This window comes from Sinohyriopsis cumingii, chromosome 3, assembly GCF_028554795.1.
Source record: "Sinohyriopsis cumingii isolate HCF-2022 chromosome 3, ASM2855479v2, whole genome shotgun sequence".
NCBI classification, from domain to species: domain Eukaryota; kingdom Metazoa; phylum Mollusca; class Bivalvia; order Unionida; family Unionidae; genus Sinohyriopsis; species Sinohyriopsis cumingii.
In genome coordinates this window covers 23659467-23674485 of record NC_142963.1, presented here as the reverse complement: position 1 = coordinate 23674485, position 15019 = coordinate 23659467, and the positions used below count along the sequence as shown (strand labels likewise).

The 15019-nt window shown below is 33.9% G+C and overlaps 1 protein-coding gene across 9 annotated transcripts in view; it reads right to left on the bottom strand.

The window, feature by feature from the left end:
- The window catches only part of LOC149802539 (uncharacterized), a 104846-nt gene that overhangs the window by 49175 nt on the left and 40652 nt on the right, over window positions 1-15019 (bottom strand). For 2 of the 9 annotated variants that reach the window (XM_089951782.1, XM_089951789.1), the window contains exons 2-5: window positions 9509-9762; window positions 8999-9165; window positions 5643-6149; window positions 573-734 (exon numbers count right to left, since the gene is read on the bottom strand). In XM_089951782.1, coding sequence (XP_089807908.1) covers window positions 573-734; window positions 5643-6149; window positions 8999-9165; window positions 9509-9686 — 1014 coding nt within the window. In that variant the 5' untranslated portion in view covers window positions 9687-9762. Of the gene's footprint in view, window positions 1-572; window positions 735-5642; window positions 6150-8998; window positions 9166-9508; window positions 9763-9936; window positions 10074-10139; window positions 10305-10441; window positions 10583-10646; window positions 10783-15019 lie in introns of those variants that run through there. The other 7 variants (XM_089951783.1, XM_089951785.1, XM_089951781.1 and 4 more) reach the window with 7 other exon arrangements.

Sequence of the window (15019 nt, the reverse complement as noted above, 5' to 3'; positions counted from 1 at the left end):
ATGAATTTCACATTATAAAACATTTGGAGGAATATTATTCAAACGAATTCCACCGGAAACCAATCCTGGAATGTTTTCTTCTGTGTGAAAAAACCCTGCTATAAATGAAGCAAATTCTACCAAAGATGTGTTTCTTCCCAAACATCACTAGAGCCCTTTTTCTGGGTTTCTTCCCAAAAACATCACATGAGCCATTTTTCTGGGTTTCTTCCCACAGGGAAAATCATCAATAGAGCCCTTTTTCTGGGTTTCTTCCCACAGGGAAAAACATCACTAGAGCCCTTTTTCTGGAGTTAAAATTGGAAACATCTTGGGCGGGGAGTGGGGCGAATAGCTCTCTAACACAAAACATTTCGAACTATGCTGTTGATTCTATTTTATCATGAATGGATGCAAACAGAATACTCTTTTATATGCTAGAATTGGTTGTCTGCTGTAAACACAATAGACCCTGATATGCTAGACCTGGTTCTGTGCTGTTTACAGCTGGCAGCATGTTATCAATGGTTAAATACAACACTAATGTCTAAGGCTGTAGGATACAATGGCATAAAGGGAGGTGCTGAACTCACTCTGCATTTTTCTCCTTGCTCTATTTTCTCATCCATGGTATGAATTACACGCCGTAAGCTTGTTATGGATTCCGATACTTTCATGCAGAGAGAATGTGCTTTATTGGAATCCAGATTTTGGAAATCTGTGGCCTTCAGTTCATCAAATGGTAAATTGAGTGCCTGGATAAAAAACAACACAAAAAGTCATGGAATGAAAGAAACAAGATGCAGATTGTTCATAAGTTTCATTTTACATGGAAAACAAACTTTAAAAAATTCTTCCTTTCCCCTAATCCTTTACCCCCTGACCCATCAAGCAACATGACCCTGGAATATCTATTACTACTGATATAGACGGATGTAACAAAGTGTAAAGATGTTATGTTATAAATGCAACCTAAACAGACAGAAAGATAATGGTATTATTACCTCATTAAAACAAATTGGAACCAAAGCTGCAGACACACACACATGCACAGACATACAAACATGCACTCATGCATGCTTCACTTTATCAATATACAAACACTAATGCTCCTTTCTTAAATCAAACATTAATTATATCATTTGACATACAAGTATACACATTTATTTTTAAATTCATACATCATATATTCTGTGTGGTTAACTGTTACAAATGATTATTTTAGTTAAAGGTCTGTAAGTACCAAACCTGTGTATAAAGGTCATACCAACAATGATTATGAATGAAAGTAATTCCTGATTTGTGGCATTAAATCATAATCAAAGCTCCACATACAATGAAACCTGTCTATAAAAAACACTGATGGGATAACATTATTGTCTTTTGTGGACATGTGCCCTTTATCTACAGGAAAAATATGTGAAATTATAAGAGATCAATTAATGTTGCACTTAATGAGGTGTCCTTTATACAGAGATTCAATATTTAAGTTAAATTAAGATAAAGGGTCAAACAATGTCCTTCATAAGCAGGTAGCCTTTACAGAGAAGTGTACACAAGAGTTTCACTGCACATTTACTAATTTACTAAGGTGATAAATAAATTATCCAGCATATATATATATATATATATATATATATATATATATATATATATATATACATACATACACACACACACACAGCACTCCCTCAATAATTCCTGCCCTGATAACTCGCAAACCCACTTATAATGTGGGGTCAGGTGTGGATCCCATTTTTTAACTAGAAAATACCCTAAAAATCGATCCCTATTTGTTGAACTTGAAGAAAATTGTGATCAAAATTGGTAATGGAAACTCTGATGTATCACTCGTTTTATCGTCAAAAGCAGTAGATAGGACCTGGAAATTTTAACCAACACTACAAAATATCAAATTTAAAAATCAGTCATACAGTTTTTACATTTTCTTTCCAAACAACATTCCTAGTACACTTCAATTAATATGTAAGGAAATTTTGATCAATTAAATTGTCACTTACGCCGAGTAGAGGCAATAGTTTAATAAATAAATATAAATTGAATTTTAAAAACTTATTTCTTGAAATTTGTGTTCTAATTTCTATATTTTAGTTCCTTTTAAGTGTAATCGTCATAAATACAATGTGTCCTCTTGTAATTAAACATAAAATACATCAATATACCATAACAGCTATGTCCGCAAGCATTTCTCTGAGAACCTAATCAAGTACCTACCGTGCTTTGATAACTGACTTCAGGAAGTATTTATTGTATGTTGCACGGAATTAAAAGCTGACCTCCTTTGTATTATCATGTTAATTAAGTCTTTTGAATCAAATAAAAGATGTGGAATAAATGAAAAGTTAAAAGGCAGAAAAATCCTACAAACTTCAAATCTAGCGGCCCAGGTCATACATAAGATGAACTCACTTGATATGATCAATCAAACACTTATAAATGTTATTGTGTATGTAAAAATAAACTACCTTAAATTAACCAACACTTTCATAACTGTGATCAAAGATAACAAAGCAGCCAAGCGAAATGAATACTTCATAAAATAAAGAGCCTAATTTCACAGAAACGGGCCATTGTGGCAAGCAAGTTTCAGAGAAATCTTGAACTGGAATTAGAGTTATCCTCAAGGATGATAAGAAGTTTCATTATTACTTCCAATGAAATCACAAGACCAATATTGTAGTAATTGAACAATACAAAAATTGAGTTTTGACATAGAGGATTGTCTCATGAAATAAAGGAATCTTGTTTGGTGGTATATTAAGTTAGTCTAGTTCTGTGGACTCCTGATTTGGCAGGATAATATTAAACACCACTATGGGAACCAGACTCATGAAGAAAACAAAAAGCAGTGACATAATACACGTAACAGATTTTTTTGCATACACGTGATGGTTGGTGAAACCAGTTGGAACGATCTTTCATATGCTGGATTTTGAAAATAAATGTCATTTAAACAGAATAACAAACAACTTCATTAGAAAAAACGCGTTATTAAAAATAAGTATCGACGTGATTGTAAAATGAGGATTCAGTCAACAAACAGACCAGTTCCCTAATGCTGCTACCCCCCCCCCCCCCCCCGGCCGTGGTTTTCTTGCTGTCATAGTGATTCTTTTCCAAATTTTGGAGGTGCCTTGGTAACTTCCGCTCTCGCTTATAGTGCAGTCTATGTTTGTGGACCCCATTGTGCATGAGTTATTGAGGGATATATATACACATACACACACACAAAATGGTAATATTGGCAGATTGCAAAGAACAAAATACTGGTCACAGTGACCTAAAGCAGATGCTACATAATCTAATAGTCATTTTTCAGTAATAATTATGTTCAAATGCCATCATTTTTAAAATAGACATTGCATACTGAATAAAATCAGCTATGCAAATATTTGCAAAGTAATACTTTGGAAAGCTAATCTTGTTAGAACTAAAACATATTTTGATGGTCTACAATATGAATAATGATGATGAATCACATCAGTGTTATAGCAGACAAGCAAATAAGAAAGGGTGTGTTGCAAATACTGTGGTATGTTCTTGGTCTTGCCACCGACTGGTACAAAACCAAGCAAAAGTTACTTTCTGAACTGGCCACCATTTCTGTGCCAGAATCCATAGAAAATCTTTTTATACCAGTGATTATATTGGAAAATACTACAATGAAAGGTTAATACAATCCATTTCCAAATTTCAATTGTGGTTCTGAAAAACAAACTGAAAAATATGACCAGTATAAACTCATCTTCACTATACTATAGCTTTCAATCATGGCTGTACTCTTCATGAAACATTTAAGTTTTCAATCATGATTGCAGTACTCTTCATGAAAATGTAAGTTTTCAATCATGGTTGTAGTATTCTTCATGTAACAGTTAAGTTTTAAATCATAGCTAAAGTACTCTTCATGAAACAATAAAGTTTTCAATCATGGCTACAGTCCTCTTCATGAAACATTTAAGTTTTCAATCATGGCTGTAGTACTCTTCAAGATGCAGTTAGGTTTTCATTGAAGGCTGTAACACTCTTCATGCAACATTTATGTTTTCAATCAAGGCTGTAGCATTCTTCATGAAACAATAAAGTTTTCAATCATAGCTGCAGTCCTCTTCATGAAACATTTAAGTTTTCAATGACAGTTGTAGTGCTCTTCATGAGACATTTAAGTTCTCATTGATGACTGTAGTACTCTTCATGAAACATTTAAGTTTTCACTAACAAATGTAGTACTCTTCATGAAACATTTAAGTTTTAAATCATGGCTGCAGCATTCTTTTTTAAACAATTAATTTTTCAATCATGGCTGTAGTAATCTTCATAAAACATTTAAGTATTCAATCATGGCTGTAGCATTCTCCATGACACACTGAAGTTTTCAATTATGGATGAAGCACTCCTCATGAAACATTAGACTTTGCAGTCATGTGCAATAGTGTCTGAGAATAAAGGCAAACCCTAACTGCAGTGTTGATGACAGACAGATGGATATCCTATCAATCTGCAAGCTGAAAATAATTTGCAATTTGACTAAAAATTTAAAATAAAAATAATATACACCTAAACTAAACCTTTATTGTGGACAAAGATTTTCTTCAAGTTTTTGGTAACGTTTTTGAGACTGCAGACAAATAGAAGATATTCTGCTGGACCATTCAGGTAATTTTGAGTGATGCCGAACATCAGATACTGTAACTAGGTCATCAATCCACTTTTTTTTACATCTACCTTTGGCATACAGAACTTACCAAAATGTTATCTATCATTCCACCATCTGATTCAATGCAGCTGAAAGCAATTGATCCAGTTAGATTGCTTGTTCTGTTCACTATGAAAGACAGCTGTTAATAATTAGTATGGCCTCTGCTGCTGTCAGTTCTCCAATTCAAGCCATTCACATGCAAGCATTCTCTTCCAAATCAAGACATGCATCACAGAAATTGCGATTTTTAACACCCAAGATTTTATTTAGCTTGCTACAATCTGTAACTCTTTGAATCTAAAAAGGGTAGTTTTTCAAAATACTGCTTCTGAAAGTTATATATACCAAGAGTCAATCTATACTTCGGTGGAACATTCACTCTTGACTGTTGAAGTGACGGATCTTTCAGACTTTAAAGTCTGATTGTAATTTAAGACCAGTCTGTTAAATCTACAGAATATCAAAATTCGATCCTTGACAAAAGACGTACATGTTTATGACAGTGAATACCTGTGTCAGTGAGGGAATTATAAGTGATCCAGGAGAACTCCTAGAGATCAATAAGCTACATACCCACAGTTTTATGTTGATAGTTACTTTCCTAAGTAATCAACTGTCTCAATTTTCTTATTATATTATTTCACAAATGTATACATAAGGCAATCGAGATGATTATATGTAAACATATACAAGTTTTAGAGACTTCAAATACCAAGCCCTCTGTAGTGAGAGTCCCTGCTCCAGTTCCTGCTTCTGGACCCTAAGTATAATAATTTATCAAGTTTTCTATATACTGGACTCTTCAGTTTTTGGCTAGACGTTGTCCTGGACTTCCATTTCAAAATTCTACTGAAAACTCTTTAAAAAGCCAGCTACTGAGTGTAATTCTGAAATGCCAAAACAAAATCAAATGCATTATCATATCATGAATTTATGATCTCACCTCTTTGCTCGACCTTTGGGATCTGCTCAGCGTAGTGAAGGATTTGGAGGATGCTCCCATTCCAGAAAAGAGGATCAAATCATCAGAGTCACTGCCAGATTCACGCCATTGTCTGGGGACCATCTGGAATGGTTCTGGTTGGTTATCTCCATGTGTAATAGACTCTTGCATGGGTGTAACTTCACGATTATAAAAGTTGAATGGATCCATTGTGGTCATATCTCCCTTGCTGTGCTTTACAGAAGTTGCATTATGAGGTTTCATTTCATTGCTGTTGGTGCTTTTATCTGAATTAAGTGACTTCAGGTCTAATTCTTCTCCTGGGGAAACAGCTTCAGCTTTATTGGAGCTATTATTTTTTCCTGTATCATCTTTTTCTTTTCCATGATATTCATTTTTCATTTGATCTCCTCCAATTTTTCTTGAATCAAGTTCGTTTCTTCCGTGGTCAGCTTGTGTCACGTAAGGGGCAGTTTTGTCTGTTTCTTTCAAAAGCATATCAGAGGACTGTGAAGTAGTTAAAATGGTTAATGAAACAAGCAACCTTTATCATGTTGATATAAGAGCCAACTAGAAATTACATATCTCCCTAATACTCCACTTACGTATGACTATGTATATGTCATATTTCCCTAATACTCTACTTATGTATGACTATATATATATATCTCCCTAATTCTCCACTTATGTATGACTATATAAATGTTGTATCTCCCTAATTCCCCACTTATGTATGACTATGTATATATATCTCCCTAATTCCCCACTTATGTATGACTATAGAAATGTCATATCTCCCTAATTCTCCACTTAAGTATGACTATAGAAATGTCATATCTCCCTAATTCTCCATTTATGTATGACTATATAAATGTTGTATCTCCCTAATTCCTCACTTATGTATGACTATATATATATATATATATATATATATATATATATATATATATATATATATATCTCCCTAATTACCCACTTATGTATGGCTATAGAAATGTTATATTTTCCTAATTCTCCATTTACATATGACTATATATATGTCATATCTCCCTAATTCTCCACTTATGGATGACTATGTAAGTCATATATCCCTAATTCCTCACTTATGTATGACTATAGAAATGTACTATCTCCCTAATTCCCCACTTATGTATGATTACAGAAATGTCATATCTCCATAATTCCCCAATTATGTATGACTATAGAAATGTCATATTTCCCTACTTCCCCACTTATGAATGACTATAGAAATGTCATATCTCCCTAATTCTCCACTTATGGATGACTATGTAAGTCATATATCCCTAATTCCTCACTTATGTATGACTATAGAAATGTACTATCTCCCTAATTCCCCACTTATGTATGATTACAGAAATGTCATATCTCCATAATTCCCCAATTATGTATGACTATAGAAATGTCATATTTCCCTACTTCCCCACTTATGAATGACTATAGAAATGTCATATCTCCCTAATTGCCACTTATGTATGACTATATATGTCATATCTCCCTAATTCCCTGCTTATGTATGACTATAGAAATGCTGTATCTCCCTAATTCCCCACTTATATATGACTATATATATATATCTCCCTAATTCCCCACTTATGTATGACTATATATATGTCATATCTCCTTAATTCCCCACTTATGTGTGACTACAGAAATGTCATATCCATCTACTGAAAGTACACCACAGTCCAACACTCAGTTCTTACTCTGCCTATGCTAGTAATCTGTGGTTTAGTACTCACAATTTATATACTCCTTACAATACCAATGGTTCTCATTTTCAGGTTTCTGTTACTGATCCATGTCAACAGTATCAGTAGAAACAACCATTTTAAAGAGTACAGAAAAAGTTCTTTGACTTGTAAAATGAGTCGACAAACTATGTTTTCATTATTCAGTAAAAGGATTTTTGTGATAAAAATTACACTAATGCTACTAATAAAAGACAAAAAAATAGTCAAAAAAGATATTACGAATGAAGATAACAGAGCACACTCAATCTCTGAATGTATATTTAAAGTCAACTCCATCTCAACTATTACAAAGGATGCTGATAAAAATGAATGTAGAACAATGAATGACACCTGCATGGGAGAAGCAGTTCTTATGTATCTAAATTCAGCACAGATAGGTAGTAAACAATCCAGCTTAAATTAGCAGAAACATTAGCAATCTACCAAAACATAGCAGACACGTAGTAAGCTTCCTAGACGATTTGCTGCTAGATGTAACAGAGACTATCTGACAACTAATCAAATGACAAGGTTAAAGGTGAATTCAGTGGTTAACTATTTGCATCTGAAAGTTATCCTAACAAAGAGATCTGGATATTGAGATGCAACATAGAAAAAACTATTTAGAAAAGAAAAGTTTTGTTTTACAACATACCTTTTCATTAGTTGACTGGTTATTTTTTTAGAAATAAAACGAGAGTCCTCAAAGGGACTAAAGTTCTACTGGCTGAAAAGAATTTCCTGGAATCCAAGAAAAGACTTTTTTTTTTTGTAACCACAGTGTACTGAAGCCATATTCTTCAAAAAAATATTTTCCACATGGCCACTGTCACAGCTATATTCATTGTAAAATCAGCACCATTTTCATATTTATTCTGAAATTAGCACCATTTTCATTTAGAGAAAACCTGATGTCTTAAAAGGAAACTGGAGAAAACTCCATACTAATACAACTCTCCATTCAGGAGGATTAGTGATAAGACTTTCAAGATGGCCATTGTGGTGGCCATACTGAATGTAAAATCAGCACAATTTCAGTTCTAGACAAATCAGATGTCCTCAAAAATGTACTATCATGAAAATAAACACTGATCTGACCATCCATTCAAGAGTAGCAAGAACATGATTTCAAGATGACTACCATGGTGGTTATATTCGATGTCATAACAATCCCATTTTTATTTAGGACCAACCAGACATCATAAGAAGTATTTCAGCAAAAACTCTAATTTGATATGACCATCTAATTTTGAAGAAGTAACAAAAATAAGATTTTATGGTGATAATCAATAACCATTTTCACCTGTATACAAAATAAAATGAATTTGTGTGTGTAGCGTTTCATGGCAACCCTCTGAATAGCTTAGTGATAACTTGCGCTGACACACAGATGAACAATGGACAGATGGATGACAAACAACAGACCATCTCACAAGCTCTTCTGGTCCATGACTAGTAGTGCTAAATACAAAATGTTTAGTTTAAACTAATGACCTGTAGAGTTCTGAATTTTGTTTATAATCAGTACAACTTATTAAATATACAGATGTAACCTATGATAATACATAAATGTTCATACATATATAGATGTTAAAATATAATTACTTTTTTGCAGACTTTTAATTCTTTAATTCTGTCGTCCAAAAGTTCTTTGACCTGGGCCAATTCTTCTTCCAGTATTTTGAAATTTTGAAAATCTAAAGATGCCTTTAATTGGTTCAATTCTGCTTCCAATCTTTTTGATTTTTCTCTATATTCATGACATATCTGGCCTGAAATAAAAAGCAAACTAAACATGTTAATTCATACACAGAAAATTCCAATTCTATAACCTAACACTGTTCTTATCTCTATTTCTAAAATCTTGTAACAGTCTAAAACAAACTTTCTAGATGATTCATGTGCTGAAAAACGGCATTAAACCCACACAACAAACCAACCGAAATACCTGTAAGATCTATTACATTATCAAGAAAATCAATTATCATCCTTGCGGAGATGTTCCTATACTGTTAACTTATTTTCCAGTAAAGGCAAAACTGAATTTAACTATTATATAATTTATTAAAAACTTTAAAAGCTAGAAAAATATCTTATACTAGTATTCTCACGTACTAAGAGTTGCATAGCCACGAATTTTTCCTCTCAGAATGCGTATTTCTTCTTGAAGTCGTTTAATGGTTTCATCTTTGTCCAAAATACTGTCCTCTCCGCTTGAACTTTGAGATGGTGGTGGCTTAGGCGGAGGGGGTGATTTGGTTTCGTATTCAGTGCTGGTTGTCTCTGTATCCATAATACAGGAGACAACCTACCATTTTAATTCAGGCAAATATTTCATTCCAAGGACGTATGCCATCGCAGCAATGAAGCTGAAAATGTAAATTGCTATAGTTTATCAAAACAGTGCATACTACTAAAAAGAGAACAGGTGTAGAACATTACAGTGAGAACATGTAAATGTGTATTTCGGTGTGTATTTTAGTTTTTCAGTGTATTTCGGTTTTTCTAGAAACCATGATACAACTATTACTGAATATATTTACCATACAGGTACAGCAGTATTTCAAAAATGATACACGTTCTCTCAATCAGTTCTGTGGTGGGTGTTCTTGGGGTATTTATATCATCAAATATCAGGCAGGAATAGATGAATCATATCTTAAATTATACTTATTCTAATTTGTCCACCTAAAGTTACATAAAATTATGAAAGACAGGACCAGAAAATTCGAACTGTAATAATAACACTTAAATAAACCCTTTTCCACGTCAGTATGGCTTCTAATGTTCTTGTAAGTGAAATTAGTTTACCCAGTACATCATGATAAAACTAAATATAGCCTCTTATGCGCTGAAATTTTGAACGGTTCTTTGTCATATCTATATGGTAAAACTGCGCACCGAGTCAACAGGAACCTGTAGGGAGTGTCTACACATTATCTTAACTGTGATGTTTAAAAAAATATCCGTCTTTTCAGAGACTGCTCGTCATTTAAACAAAACGGTTCAAGTCAAATATGTCGTGTGAAACATGAATCTTAAACAAACCAGATTCAAACTGAGAAAATGTCGATAAATTCAGTCAGTCTGCGCTACATGTTTCCGGAGAAAGCAAACGGAAGTTTACAGAAATATTTTCCTGCATACGAATATCATTAATAGTCTAACTTAAATATTGTTCAACTGAAAAAGTCATATCTGTGAATCATACATTTATTATGATTGAATTATTAACTTTGAAATTTAAATGTACATGCTTCGCAACTTGGTAATCGTTTTATCTCCAATTCTTTCAAAGAATTTCTTGTACGATTTATATTTGGGAAATCCCCATAGTCGTTATCTTGAGCGTGATAGGACGCAGACAATCGGAATATCCTCGGTTATCGCTAAACAGTCAATTACGGTAATAGACAGATAGGTCTCACTGGATAGTTTCGTATTTTGACACACACACACACACACACACACACACACACTTTTTAAGATAGAAGGCATGAACCTAATTATCACAAGCCTAGCGTTTATAAATTCACACATAAGCTAAATCTATAATGTGGTTTAGATTTACTTTGAGTTAGGCTTGGAAATAGGTTGGCTTGCTGGTGACTTCCTGTCACAGTTAGACGAGCATTGGAGATCAAATGCATAACTTGGGCTGCAAATGAGCTGCCGACTTGGCTTACGTATTTATGTGTGGCTGCTACAGAGGTAAATATCTAAAAATCTAGATGGTTGAGGGGTGATGAAAAGTATGCTAATTTGTTATAGTACTAGTGAACTTTATTGATGCATAAGGCACATACTGATTCTTTTAGCTGCCTTGTCACAGAAAAATATTCAAAATAGCTATTTCTTTTCAAAAATGAATGTAAAATTTAGGGGTTGGTGGCAGTGTTGGTTCAGTATAAAAACCACCAGTTGCATCAGTAATTAACCTGATTACTGCAGTCAAAATCTCACATGTATGCTTTCTACAAAAATCATTAGTTCCAGAGGCGTAGCTGGGGGGGGGGGGGGGGGCAGGGGGGTACATATGTCCCCGGGCGCCAAGGTACAGGGGCGCCAAAATGAGGCTTACAACGTTACATTATAATAAGTAAACAAGGGTAATATTCAAAAATGTGATTAAACGGGGAGGGGGCTGGGGCGCCAATTTTATAGTTCGTCCCCGGGCGCAAAATATCATAGCTACGCCTCCGATTAGTTTGTTTTTATTTGTATCTTCAGTGTAAAATTATTCTCATTTTTCTGTAATTAGTCATTGTCGGATGAAAATTCACCAGATAAACCGTCCAGTGAGACCATAATGTACTCGAGTGCACAGTATTGGAGATGAAAATGAAGTAATGTACGCACGTATGTATGTATGTTCTAAGTATGATTTTAAATTATTTTCTGTAATGTGATTAAATACCGTCATCTAAAAGGAATTAAGTAAAGGACATGACTGTTATAATTTTAATCTATAGAGTTAAATACGACAAAAGGTTTGGTTATTAGTGTTCAGAACATGTTTTAATGAAAATTGTGTGTGTGTGTGTGTGTGTGTGTGTGTGTGTGTGTGTGTGTTACAACTATATGGTCTTAAACTAAGAGACAAAGCACATCTATCAGATATATCTCTTTGCTTTCAGTTAGTTCCAACCTTCAAGATATCATTGGCAGACTCTGCATTATTATTTGTCCAGTGGGCATCCACATTTTGTACCCTCGCAGAAAAATTAACATGAACTTTCAGAATCGGTAGCATTCGATTTTTCAAGTATGACTGGAAACCGGATGCTTTCTCTGAAACGACATCAGCTGCATGTTTTACTTTTCCCACCTAATATTACAGATATATCCGCCTGTGAGATTCCTTCGTCTCAGAAAATGCTGTGGACAATTTTTCTTTCTGTCTTGATACCGACCTTATAATTCATATTGTAATAAATATGGAGGATGAGCATTTGGTTACAGCGCCCCGTTGTAAGGAATTCTTAGATTTGTGTGATTACTTGTGTGATTATTGGAATTCGACGCAACGGAAATATCCTTAGCCCGAAACAATTAGCCAATTACTAGGAGCAAACGTCACGGAGTGAAGTGTTAGTGAGTTTCCATGATACCATGGTTTACTAATAGTTAATTCAGGCCAAAACCGAATGGATGTCCCTGTCGTATGAAAGTCCATATAAAAATCTAGTGGTGTATATTGGTTGTGTGACTGCAGTGGCAGTATTTACGGTAGGAAACCGGTAAATTACACAAAGGAATAAATAAGAAGAGACCGTTTACGTCGCCATGGCGGCAAATGTGGTGCAGTTATATTGGCGAAATGTGTGTGCCTCGAAAGCATATACTGACTGTCCTAAGGTGGCGGAGTTAAAATAGTTCCGAGTGTTAGGGGATACTCATATATTTTCTAAGGCGTGAACGGCTGGCGGTACGGAAACTTGATGAAGATAAACCATGCAGATGTGCGGTTGATTGATATTAGCAGGTTGTTTTATCTGTGGTCTTGCATTAATTAGAGGAAAATTTAGGTATAGAATGGATACGTCGGACTTTCTAATTTACAACTGAAGTTGTATGGAAGTCTGGAAAGTCGGGGTAATCTTATGATTTTTAGCGAGAATCGCGCCATGGTTTGACAACCGCTCGGTCAAGTAAGGACCCTTGGCTTGTAACAATATAATATATTAGAAATTAACTTCAAACATAGGTTTTCCACCACAATTTATTCAGAAAGAATATTTTGTTATCAGAAGAAAATTAAACTAAATACATGTGCCTTAAAAATGGAATATTTAATGTCACGCAAAAAATAATATAATCGAGATTTTTTTCCTTTCTTTTAAAACAGTAAATATATTCATTAACCGAAACAATTTTATATGTAGTCCGCAACAGTAGCATATTAAAATATAAATGCTACGTATATGTTCACATATAACTATAATTACTACAGTAGATATATTGGTCAAAACCAAATTGCGGTAAGTCTCAGTAATATTCCAAATTTCTCAAATTAAAGTTCATTTAAAAAAATAGACCCGTCTCCTGAAATGTTTGAAGAAATTAAAGTCGAGGTTCCTGAATTACAACGATAAATGTGCCGCTGACAGCATTTATTAACTTATCGACCATCATAGAAAAGAAATTAAATGCTTATAGAAAAACATATTCCGTTTTAAAGTAACGCGATACCCATAAAGTTTATAGCCCGGGTCCGGGGTAAACGGCACCCATCACCTTGCCTGTAAGGACCGATCGTTACACCATCTCGACCATGCGCAGATATATATTCAAGCCGACTCATTCTGTTCATCTCGAGTCCTATTATGTACATCAAAAATCAGTGTTTAAACATTTGGGAAATGTTGTAACAAACACTTTTGTTCATTCATCTGTTAGATTATTTAATGAAATTTAAACGTTGCATCTGTCATTAATCGATAATTAAGTTTGGTCATATGACATTGCCAGCACAGATTATTTGATTATCTGTGCAACTAATGTGAATTCTGGGACCATTACTGCATTTCCTCTCTATTACTGTAACTAAATATTTTAAATCAAAACAAAAGCAACTATCAAAATGTCACCAAAATGAAGACATACATAAAAATTAATATAATTATGCCAAGTTCCATGACCACACGTTTTGTAATATCCGTTATCATAGTATAGTATACATTATTATATATTCAAGTTGGAATTCCGTTTCTGTATACCACCACCATCAATTTTCATATTAATTTCAATGGAAAAACAATATCAACATTAAAATGTACCAAAAACATATTTTTAATTTACTTCATTTGTTAATTTCTTTTACATTAATGTATTTTCATCTTCATTACTGTACATTACATTATATTGCTGTGTTTAGCTAGATCGATAGCTTCTGCTTTTTCCGTCATGCCGAGAATGAACCTCTAATTTAATTGGCCACCATTGGGGGTGCTCTACGGATATTATCAGCTTCTGAGACAGAGACAGGTGTAAGGTAAAGTTATTTGCATTTGTCACGTGCACAGAATGTTGGCATATCTCAGTTTCAACTTCCATGTACTGTGAATGAAATTTCTTTGGATATCGTATTTGTGGCATCTGTACACGATCTAAGCACACAGCTAACCAATAAATAACTGCTCCCATGTGCTCAAAAAATATCAGCCTTCATTAGTCTAAAGTACACTATATTTAGCATGTTTCTGACAGTGCAATTAATGAATTATCAATTATATAAAAAATCAAAAAGTTATGGTCTCTTCTTTTTGAAACTTACCTCTAAAGTCCAGGAAGTGAAAATGATCAAGCGGAGCTAGCAGATTTTTGAAAGATGTACATCTGAAGTAAGGACAAGCTGTAAACCCTTAATCCATATTACACATATCAATTTTACACCAAAATAAGATAATTAAAAGTTCTTTTAATAATACGTAAGATATACAAGGTCTTTGTTAAACAGCCAGTTCAATCAGAGAAGAAAACCTGCGAAATTCTTTTCCTTCAAAAATGTCACACATGCAAAATACGAAACTGTAAAGATAGTGTCACCTTAAAACGAATATGAAAATGTGTGTAATTATTTTTCTTATTTTCATATCATCATGTATGATCATCTAAACAAAACGG